This window comes from Pyrus communis, chromosome 12, assembly GCF_041283825.1.
Source record: "Pyrus communis isolate YQ-2024b chromosome 12, ASM4128382v1, whole genome shotgun sequence".
In the NCBI taxonomy this organism is placed as follows: Eukaryota; Viridiplantae; Streptophyta; class Magnoliopsida; order Rosales; family Rosaceae; genus Pyrus; species Pyrus communis.
Genome location: NC_142576.1, coordinates 4,951,412 through 4,971,422, shown reverse-complemented (window position 1 = coordinate 4,971,422; position 20,011 = coordinate 4,951,412). Strand labels below are relative to the sequence as shown.

Here is a 20,011-nt window from a genome sequence, read left to right as displayed (position 1 = left end):
TATATTTCTTCCAAGCCAATGTTTAAAAATCCCTAAAGTTTCATTTTAAATTTCAATCATTTCCATAAAAAACAACCGATATCAATATCCATATTCGAGTATCCGTCGATATTTTTATAAGCTTGCATATTGATATTTCCACTTATGCCAATATTTTTAAACACTGGCCCAAACAAAGACACGGCGGCTTGTGAAGCAAAACTAGAATCATAGAAAGCTAAAACAACAGACTAGACTAAAAGAAACAGAGAATTTCAGCAGCAACCAACCTCACTAGGCTTGAGTACGAACCAGCATGCAATTACGAAAACATTGAGGCTCACAATCATGGGGGAGAGCAACTGGCCATGGCTTGAGCCCAGAAGCATTATGGGTTAAGAGGAGGGCATGGGAGGCCGTCCCTCGAGAGAACATGAACCAAAGAAGATGGGTAACGCGAGACCCAAATACCATCGCTCATCTTCTTCAAGGCCATTGAGGCAACTAGGTCAGCTGCATGATTCGCGTCATGGGCAATCCAACTCCCGAGAATCGATTGAAATTTTACACAAAAGAGAAGTCCACTCTGCAGAATTAGGTCACAGGTTCATGACAATCATAATCTACAACGGTTATTATCATGAACCATAAAATCTTCTTATGGCTCGAATGTTTTAACAACCATTATTTATTTACGCACACACTAGTACATTGCAATTATAAAGAAACTTGTTACTTGCCTCCCAAGGAAACTACAACTGCTAGCTTCCTGGTGTTTGAAACCCAACGTTCTCAATTGTCCCAACAGTCTTAAACAACCGCCTCTTGTTTACCTCCTCCACCAGTGACCTGTGCAACAATTGGCTGCGCACGTCAATGAGTGATTGAATCTTGGGTAATTTTCTTTCATGATGATGATTCAATATTTGAGGTCTATGGTTATCTAGTTGTGAATTGCAATGTTTGTAAGTATTTGCAACCCTGCTTTTTGAAGGACAAAACCGAGTAGATTTGTGAGTAGTCTTTCCGAAGCTCATGTCAAGGAGATCATCTTCATTGCCTGAGTAGTAACTTATGTTGGAGTAGTCGAAGGAGTCGAATGAACTCTGAGAACTCACATCATCATTCATAAACAGATCACCTACATTAAAATATATCAGATCAAATGCATTTGAAAAATATTAGACAAGCAAGACTAATTGAGTAGATATTTTTTTATTTTCATAAATGTACCTTGAAGCGAATCATGATTCTTGCAGTGAGAGCTCAAAGCATGAAGAGAATTTTGGGATGAAGAGCAGGAAGAGAATGCGTAGAAAGGATGATGGGTGATACCACCATTATTATCATCTTCTTCTTCATAGTTAAAGCTGTGCTGATGAGGATGATAATCTTGGGGTGAGCCACATTTCTTACCACCCGCAATCAAAGAAGATATCTCGTTTTCTATCATCCCTGCGATCTCTGGTGGTTCCCAGTCATTGATTTCTAATTCTTTCACCATCTCCGTTGCTACATCAATCGCAGTGTCGTTCAAAATGTCGAAGGGAAAGTATATGTTCCTAGCATTTTTCCCTGCAAGAAAACATCACAAATACAGAAGATTACATACTCTTAATTTAAGGGTCTATTTCAATCTACATGACCAGTTAGTCATATAGTGCAAATTTTAAATTAGGGTTGAGGATTTACCGTCCAGGTCAGAAATTCGAACTTTGAGAGTAATAGTATCATCCTCTAGATTCATTTTTCCAGTGATGATCATGTTTGTGCTTCTTTCCAAATCAACCTCAGCGGCAAAATGTAGCTCATCCTCCTCATCCTCTGCCTCCGCGACTGGATCATTATCAGGAATTAACTTCAGAATTGGGATTCTTGGGGAAGACGCTAGCTCTCCATCATCAGAGGCTAGAAAAGGGTCTAGCAATAGCTCATGTGCCGGCAACCTCTTTGAAACATTCTCCAGACACTTCCCTACAAATCGTTGAGCCTCCAAATCTTCAATATTGTAGAATGCGTTTGGTAGCTTCCCCTGAAAGCAAAAGTCACATAATATATACATGTGTCATGCAATGTCACACATTCACATTGCTGAGCAAGTGAAGACTGAAGACGAAACTTACTGAAGTAACTTTTTTGTAAATTTGGGCAGGATTTGAGCACTCGCTATAGGGATATTCTGAAGTAAGCATTTCCAACACACACATGCCAAAGGCATATATGTCTACTAGCTCATTGTATTCCTCATCGTACAATTCAGGCGCCATAAATTCTGGTGTACCTGATGAAACAGAAGCAAATTAAAATTGAAAAAATTAGGAAGATAATCGGAGAGATTTAGTTCAATATCATTACCTATGACACTGTGGGCGTGTTTCGTACCACGAAGAATAGCAGCCAAGCCCAAATCACCAATCTTGACTTGCCCTAGGTGGCCATTAACAAAGATGTTGTCACACTTGAGGTCTCTGTGAATCACAGGTGGATCAAGTTTGTGCAAATAAGCCAGACCACGCAAGATCTGTCGGGACCAATTTTTCACTGCTCCAATATTCACTCGCTGGTAATTCTGTCTGTACCTGTTTAAATTAATATTGGAGTGTCAAATTCGCTACCCTTATTTTTCGTGTGTGCACAAATAACTTAAACTTAGAAGTTCCAGTTGCCATATTTTACCATGATCAACTACTACCTTAACACATTTAAGTCATGTTGTGTGCTATTAGTTATTAGTGGTGAGGTTAATTAATTACTCTCTCAGAGTGCCGGAGGTGAACATTTCGGTGATGAAGTTGAAGGTTCGGCGATTAACATCGATCCAAGATGTGTAGTATTGGATGATGGAGTCATGATTGAGGTTCTTGAGGAGGTGGACCTCGTAGTATAGGCGCTGAAGTTCGTCCGGTGAACTAAAGACATCATTAAGCTTGACTTGATTCCAAGCCACCTCCATTCCGAGGACCTCATCAAATGCCTTGTAAACTGTCTTCATGGCTCCTTTGCCAAGCATTTCCCTGAACTGCTCGGAAAGAAACATCAATTAAGAACAAAACTGCCCTCTTAATTAGCGCTAATGATCTGACTAATTATCATCCAAATTAATTAATCCATTTCCCAGTTTCCCTGGAAACATGTCTTTACAAATAGACACGCAGGATAAATTTAGTGTAGAATATAAAAATCAATCAGGTTGCATCACCAAATTGGGCTAATTTAAGAATAAAACTGATCGGATGACACACTTTCCGTTTTAAATCAGTTTAAATTAATATGATGTACAAATTAACATGAAAGTTTGACTCGGCAAACGAACTAACTTATTTAACCATCCATTTGGTTCATAAATTATATTCTTGTTCTTCTAAAATATTGGTTAATGAAAATATAAACTTAATGTTAATGTTAATGAGTATCGAATTCAAAAATTAATCATCATATGGTAATTTTCTTGCATGCAAATATGTGTAAGCCTATTTTTTTTTTTTTGTCAAATATGTGTAAACCTTATTCCCTATATAAATTTCTAAAATAGTTTAGTAGAAAACATATATATAACTACAAATTATACTTCCCAAGCAACTAGTTAATTAAAGACCATATAAAAAATAGAAATAGTAAAAGGAACTTACACGTCCATAGCGACCAGATGGATCTGTTTCAATGTAAGCAGGTGATTGTAGCCTGCCTCCATTGGCAGACCTGCTTCCGATCCGGCTGTTGTTCTTGTTCATGGTTGAGAACTAATCAAACAACCCTCTGAAACTCTCCGACCACAAACAAGTCCCAGCAACTTTTCACTTGATTATATGCTACGTACGCAATACCTAGTAATTATAAACTTATAATTCAACACTAACTAACTTACTATGATGCTTGTGGAAGACTTTTCTCTGCGTGCTCGGAAATCCGAGGCTTTCCCTCATGATTTTCATAAGAGAAGACTCTATACAGCAACCAGAAAAGCCTCGAGTAATCAACGCTGAGCATGATCCAAGCCATTTCCACAACACCACACGATCTTTCGAAGTTTTTGGTAACCATTTGGGTAGAAGATGAAGGTGTACCAAGGAATTTAAATATAGAGGAAGAGAAGAAGATCCGATTCAAATCAAAGATATTTTTTCAGAAAAGGACAGACTAAATGGAGCAAACTGTTGAGATGTAGGGTGTGGTAGGGAAGAGAGAATAATATTTGTCAACCAATGTACTGGAAATAAATTGAACCTAGCTTGTGGAGGAGGACTATTTTCCCAATAATATCAAAAAACATAGAGTATCATTTGAGCACATGTTGGATTTTGGCATGGAACTGGAATATTAATCCTGAACTTGAAGAATCTGTGGCTGTGCTTTGATGGTACCATTTGTGGATGTAAGAAAAACCCTAATATCAATCAGAATTATGGAAAAAAAATTTGAGATTTGATTAGTTTGAGAGAGACTTTTGAGTTTGGAAAGATCTGGGAACCTTGCAAATTTTGCAAACAATAATATGGATAGAAAAAAAGGTGGGGGTGGAAAAATGTTGGGATATGGGTTCATGTTATAAACGAAAATAGGAGGGACTTTTCTTTGTTCCTTTTTTTTTTTTTTTTTTTTTTTTTTTTGGGGGTCCCCATTTGACGGAGCTAACGGAATTTGAAGGAGTCCAATTTGCCCCAAAAGGGAACAGGAACATTATTGTTGACAGTGTTAACTGGTTTATATTGTTTAAGTGAGTGATTGTATTGGGAAGGGGAAGTCTAGGTTTTTCTGTGATGGAAACTGCACAGTATTGAGAGCAGAAAGATTCAGAACACTCAGATGCCAGGTCTTCAATTTTGAGGCTTTTAATTCACTCAGTAACATTAAATACCTCATCTCGATTGTGTTTACCTTAGGACTTCGACTTTCTTTTTTGGTTTCTTTCTAACTTAAACCCTAATCCTTATCTGATTTTTGGAGCTTCATACATAGTTTGAGAGGAGGGAATTGTCAAGATTTCAGAACAACGAGTCATCGGCTCACCCCCAATCATGCTAATATTGTTCTCCAGCTTCCATATTTCCACTCGCAAGGCTGATAGGTGTGAGAGAATTATCACAAAAGACTTTGGTGGTAGCAGTACACCATTCATATATATATTGTAATTTATTTTGTTAGTTCTTCAACGTGAATTTTTTTTATTCTTCAAAACCTATCATTAACTTCAGTTACACATAGCTAGAGCCTGGAGGCTGGCTGACACTTACATGTAATCGGAGATTGATCTCCATCTCTATTTTGTCTCACTGCATTCATCACATGACTTGAGAATATATTTCTGATTATACATAAGTTTATCTTTTGAAGCTGGACAAGTAAATATTGCTTAAGATGGAGCCTGCAGCCTCGTTGGCACTAATTAAACACAAGTATACAATGTGTGTTCCTTTAAGTATTCAACAAGTCTCTTACAATTTATTGAAAAAATAAAATGCAAAATGAAAGTTATCTATTTTCTGTTTAAGTAAGTTGCAACTTAGGCTGGTGTCTAGGTGGGTGCCTATGGGGTCTAGGTGGGCGCCTCAATAAGTCTAGGTGTCATTTCTTAATTTTCAAATGCCTAAACATTAATCGGGACGGCGGTCAACCACCTAGGCGGCGCTAGGTGGGGATTTTTAGAACAGTGATTAAACATAAACATATAATATTATAATGGTTAAAAATTCTCAACCACGAAATAAGAAACCGTAATCCATTTTAGCTGAGGTACTACTTAGTGATGTGGTTGGCAAAGAATTATCACAATATTTTATTTTCAAGTTTTCTATTTTGATCGAACACACTCATCTTGTTGAAAGAGTCCGACCACCATTTTTTATTCTTATCTTCTCTCTGTATAAATCCTTGGTGTGAAGAAATTTTTCAATGTGTCGGAAATATGGTCCGGTACACCAAGTGTCATAATAATTGGTTAGATTTTTTTTCTTTCAAGTTTCTAACTAATTATATTATTACACTTGGTATACTAGATCATGTTCTCAGCACACTGCAAAATCTCTCCCAGGTGTGCACTAAAATTGATTTTTAAAAGTAAAATATTTGTTGACATCATAAGCTTTGTCCCGAATGTGTGATTTGTTACAAGTGTAGGGTTGACCTTAATTACTTGTTTTATTAGTAATAAACCCTTACTTTATATTTTATTGTCGATAAAGATTGAATAATTAACACAATAATACATTTTGAGGAAATTAAATAATATGTACCATGTGTGATGATACAATTTGCCCAAATTTGTGAACAACTTAATAATTCAGAAAGCATAATACAATTATATATGCACATAATGTTCTTATATGCTAGATCAAATGGCATACGCCTTGTAATCGTTTGACAAAAATACATTGTGCATGCACTTAAAAAGGATTCAAAAGAATATTGCAAAGAATGAGAATTAAAATAAAAAATGGAGCTTTTTATTTAGTTAATTTCGATATATGAAAATTTTAAGTATGTTGGATTTAATTTTGAGTCGCTAGATCTTTTTTTTACTGTTAGATTTGTTCATATTCGATTTCAACTGTTGGATTTAATATATTTATAAATTTAATTTAAAATTTTTTTAATTGAATATGGATTGTTGTTTCAACCAACAGTCCAACCACTTGGGCCGTCAAATCAAAATAATAGTTGTGGTGTTTCCCTAAGCGACCAACTTTACTTAAAAAAATAAAAAATAAAAGCGTTAGCAACTAGGTCCCAGCTACTAATATTGACTCATTTTCTGGATTAAATTTGGCCCAAAAATAAATTTTAACCTAAAATTTTTTTTAGCTCAATAATTAGAGGAACTTTGGTTGAATTTAAAACTTAAATTTTGCATCAAACCCAACCATTGAAGTTGGTCTTATGAAAAATAAAAATACAGACTTTATAAGAACCACTGCATATACATTTTTATGTCATCGACCGACTTGATAATTGAAGCTGTTTTATATCGTTTGGTGAACAATAATTGGAATAGTCAGTGGCTAACCTAAATCTACACTTCCCAAGTTGTGGGTTCAATACCAAGTACCCACTTCAGCAATCTTGATTTATTCATTTTTTGGGGCAAAAAAAGAAAATAGAACTAAGAAACTTCATAGATTTAAATAAAAAGCACAGTAGAATTTATAAATTCAAATTATTTATAAGTAAGATTAAATTTGGGGCATGTGGTCGATTGCTCCCGTAATTAAAAAAATCTAACCTATGCTAACCTCAAAATTTGAATTTTTCTTTTTGAACCTAAATAAGTCCAAACAAGCAAGTGATGAATTGTTATGGTAGTTAGGACTTTCTTCTTCAGTCCACTGTGTCACGCATTCAAACTCTCGTCTTATCTTGATGTAGTTTAAACTAAGAATATCGCTTGATTTTAATAAATAAACAAAAAAAAATAGCCCAGGCAAAGAGAAGGTCCCAAAAAATGAGAGAAAGGATAAAACATTGCTTTAAACAATAAATGAATTAAAACTAAGAGAAATTATGTAACACAATGTTGATGGTTGAATGTTTCCTGTTCCTGCATCACCTTAATATTTTTGTCCGATAATATGGCCGTCTGCATTGCCCGCACAGTAAGCATAATAGCTGGAAGGCTATAAATATATATACTTGCCTCAACTCCAACTTCGTCAAAAATCAATCATGATTTTATGTGAAAGCTCCCATTATATATTCTCTCGTCAAACTGATTCACCACATGACAAGTATTTAACAGACAAACGATGTATACATTATATTTGTCTATAGGATTGGTGCCGCCAATGAAACTAAATATTGGTTTGTGCAAGCAATACTAGGAAGGAAGGAATTTAACATATGATTTCAAATGCAGGGATAATGCTCCTTCAACCGGCTGGAGCTACTAGCCCCTAGCATGTGAATGGCCATAAGCCCATATAAGGTAGTGCTATTCACACATTTGTTTTCACCTCACAAGCACTTTTGTTAATTTTTGTCCATTAATCTTCTCTAATATATTAGACCCGACAACCGAAAATTGAGATAGGTGTGAGAAATCAATGAGTGTGTGGATAGTACCACCTTTATACAAAACCGAATACGAACTTTTAAATAAAATATGAATTGGACATATACTAAAAAGTCAATAACAGTTAACCATACCATGATTTATCCATGGACCGCTGACTATTTAATATCCCGTATATTTTTTATTAAGAGTTTGTAACCGGACTCTATTTGTAGACATTTGCCGTGGATAAATGCATAAAAGTTTGAACCAAAATCATTTTCGTTTGATTTTTTCTTTCCAAAGGCCAAATCTCAGCACATCAAATTGACTCTGCTATTGCTAAAGGACCAAGATATTTCAATACCCCAAAGTTATGCCACAAAGTCGACCAAGTGGACGCCATTAAAAGGAAACAATTAACCATCCAACAGGCCCTTTTGCACCACTGAATCGACAATCTGTCTTACTTAAAAGGATTCTGAATGTAAGTTACATCAAACATCAGCAACAATATTTCGAACAAGCGTTTCCTACAATCACCTGTGGGGGCAACGGCGAGAACAAAACCTGGGGAAAAAGGATTAACCAAACCAACCTATACATGGACTACTCGGTGCAGCGCACAGCTATCAAGATTTTATAGGGTGTAAAACTTATAACTTGAAATGTACAAATGGCTTCCAACAAACAGAATATCTAACTCCATATGTAACGCTTCCAAAAAAAGTTTGCGGCAGAGCCATATAAGCAGAGAACAGGCTCAATCCGGTATGTTAGCAATTACTGTAATTACTCTTTCATTCTACCAACCTTATAAATAGAGTATCACTCACGCTGCTGTCAGGCCGATAAAGGAGGGAAATCTTCTTCATCTTTCAAACGGTATGACTGTGCAGCGATCCTACATGTCCAAAAACAAAAGGTTAAACGGAGTCCTGTTTGTGTTCACTATCGGTGACTAAGAATTCTTAAAAACAAATGAAATTGTAATACCTATCCTGATCTGTAACCAACTCAGCTTTTGTCAACTGCATCCTTGGTGATAAATGGTCACTGCTTGAGTTCTGACCGAATGATGAGCCAGCGTTTGTATGTTTGCCATTTGCAGGTCCCTCTGTTGGGGGATGCCCCATTGCCCCAAATTCTACAACTTTCTCAGAGGAATGAATTGAACCATTCGCATTAGGGTGTACTTTCCTTCTAGGGGAACCAGTGGGGCTATCTGAAGACCCAGCTTTTCCCCCACCTTTATGAAGAGACGTTTGTAGTTGTGACAGATCACGACTGCATCTGTCCGACGTATAATTCTCTGAAGATGGTATCATGGCATGGCCATTGTTACGATGAGACCTCAGCGGTGCTTGATTTCTTCCCCTTGGCGTCACAGGCCTATCTTTGAAATGATTCTGCAAAATTTTATGCGTAAAAGCACTTCAGATGAAAAGGCCCAGCAACTGAAACATAGCTGAAAAGAGAAACTGCAAACGACCAGCAGATTGACAAAAATCTGGCCCTTAAATTTTATGACTTCAAGAAATTTCAGAGGCTTAGAATGAGTATACCGTATTGGGAAAGTACGTTCCGGTTCCTCGTGGCTTTGGCAACTCCTCCATGCCAAAGGTTATGCCATTAGGCAACATTGGTGGGTTCATCGGATAGAATGGTGGCCTAGGGACAACACCATTGACATTCATATGGGAAAATGCATTCTGCCTGAGCTGCACTGACTCTCGAACTGCATCCCATGGCTTCTTGCCCTGAAACTGTGGGTGCACCGGAGGTGGCATAATGGGAGGAATTGCCACATTTAGCTCACAGTCATACCACCGATGCCCATAGTTTAGACTAAGTAAATGACTATGGTAATCCCCACTCAGATCTGTTAAACAGTTATAAGGTTTGGGACTTCCAGCGGTACCACTTGACATTGGATAATAACTAGGATAGAAGTCATCGGAGGAACACACAACAGAACTCAACCGTGACGGATGGAGCTTAGATCCAACAGGAGATGGAGCTTCCTGATTACAACCTAACTGATTTTCATCCTGGTTTCCAACAAAATTATCAGCTGAACCAAAGTTTTCTGGCAATTGCTGATCTTGATTTCCATTGCCAATGTCCCCATCTTCAGTTGATGAGTGAGAGGACCAGAGATGAGGTGCATGCTGTACTTTACCTAAAGGAGATATACTCACTTCACAACTGGACGTCAAAGGATATTGAGCATCATTTGAAATTGTAAGACCCTGAAATCTGGAGGTAGCAAGGTCTTTTGCATCCCCTGTAAGACGCCTTTCGGAAAGAGCAATTCCATTTGGGGAACTGTCCTCTTCCAATAACATTGTTGGGGATGCTACCTTCGTACTGCTTTCAAGTGGTCCATTAACATCTTGATCAGGTTTCATATCAGTTTCATGCGGTCTAGTCAGACCTTGACCAGGTATATGAGCACTTGTGACTTCACCATTCCCTGATCTCTGATGATTTAACCCACATTCCCCAATCATGCCACTAGAATAGGCAGACTCCAATTCATAAAGTGTCTGATCTTCTTGTGACACTGTACCTACCGATAACGGCACATTACCATACCCCTCATATATGGACCATGGGGCAGGATCTTGGACATCAGGCCTTTGTCCGCCTCCATGTCTGTCCAATGTGTTTGCAAAAAACTTTCGGATCTCATCATCTATGTTTACTTCTGGCTGAGAAAGAATGCGCCCCAGTTTACGAGCACCATATGTGAAAGCACTTCTTATTCGGTAAAAGTTGCCTGTATTTAGGAATGCAGGTTGTCATCAACTAATCAATAGAAAAATCCGCCAAAAAAAACAGAATAACAAAACGGGAGGACTATAGGGACATTAATTCACCTTTACTCACACTTCGGCCAAGGTTGTTATTGTCTTTAAGCGGATCAACTATGTTAAGATGCTTTGGTTGAAATGTTCTATGGTTTGTCTCATATCCTCTTGAAGGAACTGAGAACCTTTCCACACATCCCTTGAGAAAATCATTACTCAGCAATAGATCACCACCACCATTTTCCGGGGTCTCGACTACAAAATGGATCACAAAGATTCTCAATTAAACACATTTGCCCATACAGCATGGCACCAATACAAAAAGATGTTGCTCACCCAAGAGTTCTGGAAGAGAAGATAAACGAACAGGACCACTCAAGCTGATACAATAGCTGTCCCAATCAAATTTACTAAAGTAGTCCAAGAATTTATATAGGACCTATAGAACATTGAACAGCGAGTTAAATTTATGCCATAGGTATGGAGGATACTAGTGCTAAGGCATTAAAGCACTCACTGCTAGAGGACCATTCAAAGATGAATGGAAGAGGTGGAAAATATACAGAACCAAAGTCTCCAAAGCATATGTCGAAATCAAACCATGATGGGCACCAAGAATCCGGCTCTCATAATAGCACCAGGCTTTAATTAGTATGATACTGCGTTTAAAAAGATGGTCTTTGCTAATGAGGCGATCAACCTATGCAATAAGAAGCATCATGGATATGATTAGCGAAGCTAAAGAACAAGGGATATAAATGCCATAAAAATCACAAACCACTCAGATCACCAAAAGCATAACATATGATCAAAAGTAAAACTATGACTTGAAAAGGATAGAAGAGGTTGGAGTCACCGCTCAACTGAGTAGCAATTGAATAACATTCAAGGTTATTGGTTATAAGGCATAAATCAACATACTCTTTCTACCGAAGACTTGAAAAACAAGTTTCATTAGACAACTCAGAGCTTCCAATAAAAGAATCCATTTATACAATCGAAATCTGGAACATTCAATTCATATGTAACAAATCGAACTTCATTTTCAGTTCAGCTCTGTATGAATGACTACCTGCTCAAGGAAGCATAGTGTGCATAGCCCTCCTAACTGATTGAAGGAAATATCAACCACAATATTTTGCACAAGGCACTTTACAAGCTTGACCTGCCACAACAAAACCAAACATTCTTTACATAGGAAAATCAAAACTTGAGTTAACTAGAATCAAAATAATGACTAATCACATCGACTCACATGTAGTAATTTAATTTAAAGGAAAGGCAATTACACAACATAAACTCAACACAAAAACTTGACTAGACATGCATGGCAGCATCAACACTAAGCTGTAACTTATACCTATCATCAATCTAATAAGTTAAGGGGTAAAAGCTAAAAACCTCTGCCCGAATCAACTGGACATCTTTCACCATAAACTCAGCAGCCACATTTTGATCTTCCCTTTCAAGGACAGCGCAGACTTCATTGGCCAGCGCCTCCTCAACATTCATACCACCAAAAGCAGTCAAATCAATATCTCCATCAGGCAGATAGGTCTTTAGAGGTACAGACCCAAATGGGAACACCTGCAACGATTTAAGTAAAATCAATATGCCCGCGTGGTTACACCCCCTCCACCTCCCGACAAATATCAAATAGGGTCATGACATCATAAGTTTGTCATCGAAAAGACCATTGCTGAGTTTGAGAAAAATCAAATGGTATAATGAGAAATTGAATTTGCAAGCACCCAACTCTCTCGAAGTAAAAATCTTCGAAGCTATACCGACTTACATTACCTATTCACATAAAACGTAGATATAATCGCGGATTTAAGTAAACTTTCGAGCTAATCATACAAACGATGTAGACCATTTGAACCAATGAACTACATTACTTGTAACTAAACTCAAGGTCCAAGTTTTGTGTAGCTAAAGGAAGAAATTTTCAACTTTTCGAACAATACAATCAAATTTAACGGCTTTAATCACCATAGAGGTTAAACTACCGAGTGCTTCGGTCTTCTGTCCTACATTAAATTCTTCAACAAAACAAACAAATCTTTGCAGCCCAATACATCGTACGGCACCAATTTCAACTTCTTTCATTCACATTCGTATGTATGTACGGAAGACGTATTTATTTGGTACGTATAAAAATACTGACCTCGCAATGAAGACAACTTCTTATGAGCCTCTGAACGTAATCGATGACCGCCTTCCTCCTCCTCTCAGACACGTCAGTGGGCTGCACCTGCGCTATGACCCCCTGCGTCGCCTCCTCCGCCCTCAGCCAGTACTCAGCGCTAACAGACGTCGGCGCAGAAGCAGAAGCAGCCGCTGCCGCCTGTTGATTCGATGAAAATTGGGAAGGAGGTGATGACGACAACGACGATGACGAAGAAGCCCTCTCCCTCTCCTCCAACACGGCGCCGTTTGGTTCAGGCGACCAATCCCGAAGATCGCCCATGAAATAACAGAAATTTACCGAAAAATCACAAAAAAACCGAACCGGAAATCCTCACGCCGCTTGACCGTACAACCATAACGACGACAACAACGGTGGTGTCGGCGAATTGCAAAAATCGAAGGTTGATTTGGGCGATCAGATTTTGCAGATTGGTACGGACGGTTGGGCAAAACGACGGTGTGATTGGAACGAAACGACTTGCAATTTGCGGTTTTGGGGAGACGAAGTGGTTATTAATTTTTTTTTTTTTTTTTTTGAATTTCTCGGATGGATTCCAAGTGATACTATGTACGAGTAGGTTTGTCGATTTTATGTTTTTTTATGAGGTTTTTATTTTTATTTATTTATTTTTGGGGAATGCTAAATAGACAAATTTTAAAAAAATAATTTTCTTTATAAAAAGATAACAACTAGTAGTAAGTTATGATTATTCATCTTGTAGGATCCGGAGAGGTTCTTAGGGAATTTTACCCTTTCATTGGCCACAGTCAAGCATCATAATTACAAATTATATGATGTGTCATCAATAAAAAATAATAACGTTAATCAACATTTAAGTAATAATCAACAACCACCTTATATGACTTACAAAATTTGGTCTAAAAGCTGGTCTTTTTAGCATTGCTCTTTTGTTTGTTGGGTTTTACTTTCATGCTACGTAGTATTAAATACAATAAGCATTGAATGATCTAAATTTACGAGACCCCAATAAACACAATCTAAACCAATTTTGATTTTCCAAATTCCAATGCTCATAATATTTAATGGTACGTAACAAAGAAGAATTTTTTTTTTTTTTTTTTAAGGGAGAACCTTAAATCATAAAAGCGTAGTTGTGTCCTTTGTCGTTTGTCCATCTCTCTTCTTTCTTTCATTCACACTTCCTTCTTGTGTCAAAGGGTTTTCTTTGCCAATTTACATTTTCAAGCGCCAAAGGTCGACATTTTACCCTCCAAGTTTTGAAGAGTAGAGGTACAACTCGGCGGATTGTATGAGCAAGATTAAACTAATTGTAACTTACTTTTTAAACCACTTGGTACTATGATTTTAATATTATCTGAATTAGAAATCGGGATTCAATTTGGGCCACAAGGCCTCAAATCAATTTAACCAGAAAAAATAATTTGGTTGAGTCTAGTTCAAGTAGGTTTTATCCTAATATAAACCTACTTAGCCGTTCGCGTTTGGTGAGTATAAATCGACCTAGCCAAGTTGGAGTAACATTATTTTCTTTTCTGTTTCGTTCTTTTGATAAAAACGATATTCAAAACTATTCTAGTTTAAATAGAGTGAAATCATAGTTCGATCTCTTTCCAATATGTAGATATGACATTGTTTGCAACTTTACAAGATGCCACCTTGTGACTCATTGCATAACATAATCTTATTGCATTTTGACGTATTAGGACGGAGGTAACAAATGGCTCAAATCGTTGCCTTTTGCCTTTCTTGGTGGAGTCACTTGTTTTTTAATTCTTTCGTTCCCTTTAACCCACGTGGTAAGATGATGGAATTGCTAAAGAACAAAATAGAATCCCACGTTTAAATCCCTCGAGGTGAACGCTTCACTTGGTATAATATCTTGAATTTAATTATAAGCTATATTTTATACTAATTTGTATAATTGGAAGGTAAACGGTTAGAATTCCAGACGTATTGAGTTAAAGAAGTAGACATTAACTATCTGGCAATACACTAATGAACCCGAAACACTATGAGTTGAAAATAAAATCCTAACTATCAAAACAATTCACCACTTACAAACCTATCACACCAAACTGTCTTTCGTTGATTTTAATCGAAAAATTAGTTTTTGTTTTTACTAGGTTGATTGAACACAATACATATCATCGTGAAAGAGATAAACCAAACACAACTGCTCAGAGCAGTTTCAAACAACACCACGTTCTTCTTCTCTCCTGTGAAGTTGCATGTTTTTATCTTTTGTCCCAAAATGCCCTTGCAGATTATAACCTTTTTTATGTTTGAAGTTGTAATTTTTTTTTGTTTGGGGGGCTTTTTAGTCGAAATTTTTTTGGTGAAGCCTTGAGACACCATACTTGACTTATGACTTTCTAATATTAGAGATAAGAGATAATAGAAATGCTATTAATTTGTTATAGATGATGGTTAGCATAAGTTCCAAATTTGATAGCTAGTGACCCTAAAGCATAATGAGAGGGTAATGAGGGGTTGGAGGAAGGCAACATAGAGGATCAACTAGAGTCTAGAATCTAGAGTGGCCCAACCAACCAATAAATGGAGAAATTTTTCAGTGTAAGAACATGATCTGGTAAATCAAAATTTATAATATAAATGGTTGAATTATTTTTTTCAAATGTCAAACAATTTGTATTATGACATTTAGTGTATCAAGCTGTGTTCCTAATACCCTGAAAAATCTCTCAAAAAGTCCACATCCACATGGAGCATTTATTAATCTTTAAGACATTTGGTCCAAAATTACACCAAAAAGAGAAATTTGGCAAAAAAAATTTTGACTAAAAAAGATATGGCCCAAATAGGAACGTTAACCAAACAAGGTGGGGAGATATCAATTGGAGGCTGTTAATTTCATATATTGTTTGGCTATTTATCTACGAATTACAATTTGATGCGTATGAGAAGTAGCTTATTAACATCCGGCCAAAAAAAAAAAAAAAAGACTTTAATCGTATGTGTTAAATTGTAAGTTGTCTTCTAAAAACAATAAGTTCTTATACGTAAGAAGTCAAACAATATATGTTCCATTCAAAATTTCATCCACTCAACTTGTATCCCATCAAACAAAACATAAAAAGATTATACGAACACCATAACATCACATGGAACACTAATGTTTAATTTGTATTCAGATGTCAAATTTCATTTTCAGTTTTTGTAATTTGTTCAATTTTCCACTTTAGTTCTTGTATATTCAATTTTGTCGATTTTGCCATTGTACATTAGCTCACTACAATTTAATTTCGTTGTATATAGTGCTTGGGTTAATTACACTAACACCCCCCTAAGGTTTATTGAGTTTTCACAAAACCCCTCACGTTTAAAATATTACATTAACACCCCTTCAAGTTTTAATTCACTTTCACATAGCCCCTTCACTCAAAATCTACTAACAAATTAACTGAAGGTGTTATGTGAAAGTGAATTAAAACATGAAAATGTGTTAGTGTAATGCCTCAAACGTGAAGAGGTTTTGTGAAAAATTGATAAATCTTAGAGAATGTTGGTGTAATTAACTTAGTTGGTGATAAATATTTACCCAGAGTCTAGTTTCCTCTTTGCCAATATTAATTGTACATAAAAAAAAATCTATTGGGCCTAATTCGTTAAAATGTTTGGTTGGTTTCTGGCATATAAGGCTTACAATGCTAATCAGTACTATAACCTAATAATATTTGTCTTCACTTAGAAGTGAGAGGTTTCAAGTTCGAATCTCGTAGATGGTGAATTCAATACCAAATTAGGCTGGTCATTGTGTGATTTAGTCAAACTCTCTATCCCTTAGTGTAAAAATATCGATGTACCAAAAAAAAAAAAAAAAAAAAAAAAAGGGGCTTACAAGGTATAGCCAGGTCCACTTGCAACTCTCCTGCATGTTTGTGGGCCGGACCCAAATGATCCAAACTCCAAACCCGAAATAATATTTTCCTTCACATTTCTGCCCGGCGACGGCTTCATCTGCAACCTCTCCAGCTTCAGAAGATCGAGTTAAAGTTTCAGAGCGATAGAATCTACAAGATGGAGGGAACTGGAAGGAGATCGAGATTCACACTCCTGCTTCTTCCTCTGCTGATTTCTCTGTCAATTCCCTGCATATCTGCCACTTACAAGCCAGGCGACATCGTCTCCATGAGCAAGATGGGTCTTTATCACTCTGTCCGTACTCTCTCTAAAACCTTCATCCAATTTCGGCTCAATTTTAATGGGTTTTGTTTAATTTTCAATGAGTTTTGTGCAATTTCGTGGTTTCAGATGAAAACCGAATGGCATGATATGATCGGTCGACATTGCCCAATATTTGCTGTCAATCGTGAGGTAAATTTGTATTTTTCAATTTGGGTTTTCTTTTCAGGTTTTTGTGTGTTTTTTCATAGTCAATAAATTTATTCATTTTTCTGGTTTATGAATTTGTAGGTGTTAGTTCCTATAGCGAAGCCAATGGGTTATACAGGAGCTGATGCTTATAAGATGTGAGTATAATTAAGGCTGAAAGTTCCGTCTTTCGATTCACATTTCGTTTCTTTCGTTATATTATCACTATTAGATTGCTAAGAATCAGCTAACTATGTATGTAAGTAAGGGTGAAACATTTCGTAATCGAGATAGTTTGTGTAATTTAATTTGAAGTTTGGTAGCTGAACTTACTTTTGTATCTACTTTGTAATTGAATGTGCATTGTGCAAAACTTGGAATCTTAATGTTAGAATTACCAATAAATTAACAGTTTCATTAAGTTTTCTGTGACATCTGATTAAAAAAACCGAAGCTGTAGATTGTATATTTGCTTCTGAATTAGGTTCTCTGGGTAATGGTTGGATGTCCTCAGTTATAGGCTCTGGAAATATATGGTTACGAACATGTCTGGTCAAATTCATATTTACAGGAAGTTTTCTTGTGCAGATCATTTCAAGTTGGGAGAGAAAAGTTTTTAATACCGTGGCTTTTTGTGATAAATCGTAAAAGTTCTGAGGTCCCAATGATTGACATCCATTTGGTAAGTTGTGAGTTATGTGCATTAGAACATAATTTCGACGCCATCATCCTTTGGGAAAATGGAAAGTAGTCGCTTACTGGGATAATAGCTTCTTTTAGATAATGCAAACAATTGATTCTGTAAGTTTATCTATCTGTTAGAAAACTGACTTGCATGCAATACAGAGGTACTCGGCAAGTGATTTGCATGGTGTCACTGCTAAAGTTGTGGATATGCCTCACCACTGTACGTAATGCCATTTTGCTCCTTCGTTAATCTAGTTCAAATTCTTTATCATAGTGAGTTAAGCTGGCCCTTTGGAAGGGTCTGTCTTGTAATGCAGGCACTTTATCCATTTATCATATTTTTGGTTAGTTCCTTCATCATTTAGGTCAGTCTAAACAAAAGGAGGGAATAGGCCTCTTTGATGTCATTGATATATTTCGAGCTTTAATATCATTTTTGGAAAACAAAAAGCACCTATAGTTTGAGTTAATTTTGCTATTGGTCGAGGAGTTCTTATAACCGTTGTGGTGTGGATTCTTCTGTCTGAGCAGACTTAGAAATCCATCCAGATATTCGCAAACAATTTTGGGATGCTCAGCACTGGCCAAAGCATGTGCTGGTCAGATATACATGGTCCGCATCACTTCACTTATCTTTTAGTTATGATTTGTGTAAGTCTTGGGCTTTCGGATTTGCACTTTGTGAAATGTGACATAATCTTGTCGTATGCACGCAGGGAGGAGCAATCAGAGATAGACGTGACTTCTGGATTTTATGTACTGTTTGGATCAGGTAAAAATCAATGCTTGAGTATTGTCATTGTGTATTCATTATCCTTCCCCCAAGCCTTATCTTCAAAGTTTCAAACCAACTGTTTAAAGAACATACCATTACTTTGACGCTCAACATATGTGAACCTAATGTGATCAATGTATATATTTGTTGAGAGAACACTTAAATGTAGGGCTTTTCTGACACTGTTGCTACTAACCATTTTCATGCATTCAACAGGTCTCATGCTTTCTTTTATTCTGTCGATATACATCTTGCAATCATCACGGGACAAGTTAGCAAGGTATGCTTCTGAAATATTGGGCTACTTTGTTACCTGGAAAATAGAGTTTAGGAACAAGCTATCAAAGTTCAATCAGTGTTGCATGGTTATTCAAGCTTTGCTCTACCTATTTTTCTGGTAATGTGAAATTTTGCTATTCTTTCCAGGTTCGTGAGGGAGAGAGTTGCAGAAAGCAACATGCCTGCTGGAGGTGTGGCAAAGGTTGAATGATAGAACACCATTGAAAGCGTCAATATATCGTCTGCATGTGCAACTCAGTCGGAAAGAGAAAATGAAACTAGTTGGGGTAGGTATGATGCAGTGAACGTGTATGTTGTTATCTGATTTCACTCTCTCCAATCTCTCTAGAAGAAGAAAGCTGAATGAAATTTAAACGCCCGAAAGCCTGGTCAGAGTTTTAACTAATCAGACTGAAATCTTCTTTTTATGTCCGCAATTGATATGTTTGGTCACAAACGGTTTAAACTCTCACAGTTGTACCTCAAGGATACTTAACCATGCTAAGAACATGTTTGTTGCATAGATTAACATGTTTCTTTTGAGATGTCAATGCATTCTGGACATGGATTTCCAGATACATAGATACAAATATGAAATATACAACCGTTAATTTGATCAGAAGGCGGCTGGAGTAGATGCGATCGTGGGCATTGATCTAATCATGATGTGGAGATTAATCCTACGATTATTAAGTATTTCCGATCAAACACAGATTATAGTAGTTTCAGTTGGATTTTAATTTTCCATACAATGAAGAATGGTTCGTAAGCCCCCCGGCTGTGGGTTAGGGCTCGTATTCAAGGGTTTAAAAGATTTTAAAAGAGTTTATTCACGGGTATTCAATCACGAATTTAAATGAATTCGTAGAAGTTCAAGAGTATTCAATCAAATTTTAAGGGAGTTCATAAAACTTAAAAAAAATATGGGCGTATTCAATTAGAATGTTAGAGTAGTCCATAAAATCTCATGTGTGTTGCAGTTCTATTAGATT

General features: G+C 36.7%; 3 protein-coding genes across 5 annotated transcripts; 1 reads left to right on the top strand and 2 right to left on the bottom strand.

Annotated features, from left to right (window-relative positions):
• Positions 1–111: 111 nt before the first annotated feature.
• Positions 112–4,564, bottom strand: LOC137745852 (putative serine/threonine-protein kinase WNK5). 2 transcript variants are annotated; one of them, XM_088681062.1, is made up of 8 exons: positions 3,609–4,495; positions 2,733–2,998; positions 2,335–2,558; positions 2,103–2,260; positions 1,672–2,011; positions 1,213–1,554; positions 720–1,120; positions 112–565 (listed from the first exon to the last, which is right to left on the bottom strand). In XM_088681062.1, exons 1-7 carry the CDS (start codon positions 3,708–3,710, stop codon positions 741–743), a joined length of 1,812 nt encoding a protein of 603 aa, XP_088537188.1. In that variant the 5' UTR covers positions 3,711–4,495; the 3' UTR covers positions 112–565; positions 720–740. The 2 variants fall into 2 exon arrangements, with proteins under 2 accessions (XP_088537188.1, XP_068341984.2); XM_068485883.2 differs by having other exon boundaries at positions 112–1,120; positions 3,609–4,564.
• Positions 4,565–8,398: 3,834 nt separating this feature from the next.
• Positions 8,399–13,562, bottom strand: LOC137744973 (uncharacterized). Of its 2 annotated transcripts, XM_068484810.2 has the most exons (9): positions 12,941–13,562; positions 12,175–12,360; positions 11,846–11,938; positions 11,291–11,473; positions 11,110–11,212; positions 10,843–11,028; positions 9,526–10,742; positions 8,957–9,369; positions 8,399–8,864 (listed from the first exon to the last, which is right to left on the bottom strand). In XM_068484810.2, exons 1-9 carry the CDS (start codon positions 13,241–13,243, stop codon positions 8,804–8,806), a joined length of 2,745 nt encoding a protein of 914 aa, XP_068340911.2. In that variant the 5' UTR covers positions 13,244–13,562; the 3' UTR covers positions 8,399–8,803. The 2 variants fall into 2 exon arrangements, with proteins under 2 accessions (XP_068340911.2, XP_088537522.1); XM_088681396.1 differs by lacking the exon at positions 12,175–12,360 and having other exon boundaries at positions 12,941–13,523.
• Positions 13,563–16,835: 3,273 nt separating this feature from the next.
• LOC137745510 (uncharacterized) lies at positions 16,836–19,542 on the top strand. The gene is made up of 9 exons (XM_068485474.2): positions 16,836–17,122; positions 17,219–17,281; positions 17,381–17,436; positions 17,867–17,960; positions 18,125–18,185; positions 18,497–18,578; positions 18,682–18,737; positions 18,957–19,020; positions 19,167–19,542. The coding sequence occupies exons 1-9, from the start codon at positions 16,985–16,987 to the stop codon at positions 19,228–19,230; spliced, it is 678 nt and encodes a 225-aa protein (XP_068341575.2). The 5' UTR covers positions 16,836–16,984; the 3' UTR covers positions 19,231–19,542.
• The last annotated feature ends 469 nt before the right edge of the window (positions 19,543–20,011 follow it).

Excerpts from the sequence above, each read along its gene's own strand:
- LOC137745852 (XM_068485883.2), bottom strand. The coding sequence starts at position 3,710 with ATGAACAAGAACAACAGCCGGATCGGAAGCAGGTCTGCCAATGGAGGC. Across the intron at positions 2,261-2,334 it reads ACACGCCCACAGTGTCATAG|GTACACCAGAATTTATGGCG; the intron begins GTAATGATATTG and ends CTGTTTCATCAG. Across the intron at positions 2,012-2,102 it reads TTTACAAAAAAGTTACTTCA|GGGAAGCTACCAAACGCATT; the intron begins GTAAGTTTCGTC and ends TTTTGCTTTCAG.
- LOC137744973 (XM_068484810.2), bottom strand. The coding sequence starts at position 13,243 with ATGGGCGATCTTCGGGATTGGTCGCCTGAACCAAACGGCGCCGTGTTG. Across the intron at positions 11,939-12,174 it reads TCCAGTTGATTCGGGCAGAG|GTCAAGCTTGTAAAGTGCCT; the intron begins GTTTTTAGCTTT and ends TTGTTGTGGCAG. Across the intron at positions 9,370-9,525 it reads GAACGTACTTTCCCAATACG|AATCATTTCAAAGATAGGCC; the intron begins GTATACTCATTC and ends AAAATTTTGCAG.
- LOC137745510 (XM_068485474.2), top strand. The coding sequence starts at position 16,985 with ATGGAGGGAACTGGAAGGAGATCGAGATTCACACTCCTGCTTCTTCCT. Across the intron at positions 17,961-18,124 it reads CAATGATTGACATCCATTTG|AGGTACTCGGCAAGTGATTT; the intron begins GTAAGTTGTGAG and ends CATGCAATACAG. Across the intron at positions 19,021-19,166 it reads TCACGGGACAAGTTAGCAAG|GTTCGTGAGGGAGAGAGTTG; the intron begins GTATGCTTCTGA and ends TATTCTTTCCAG.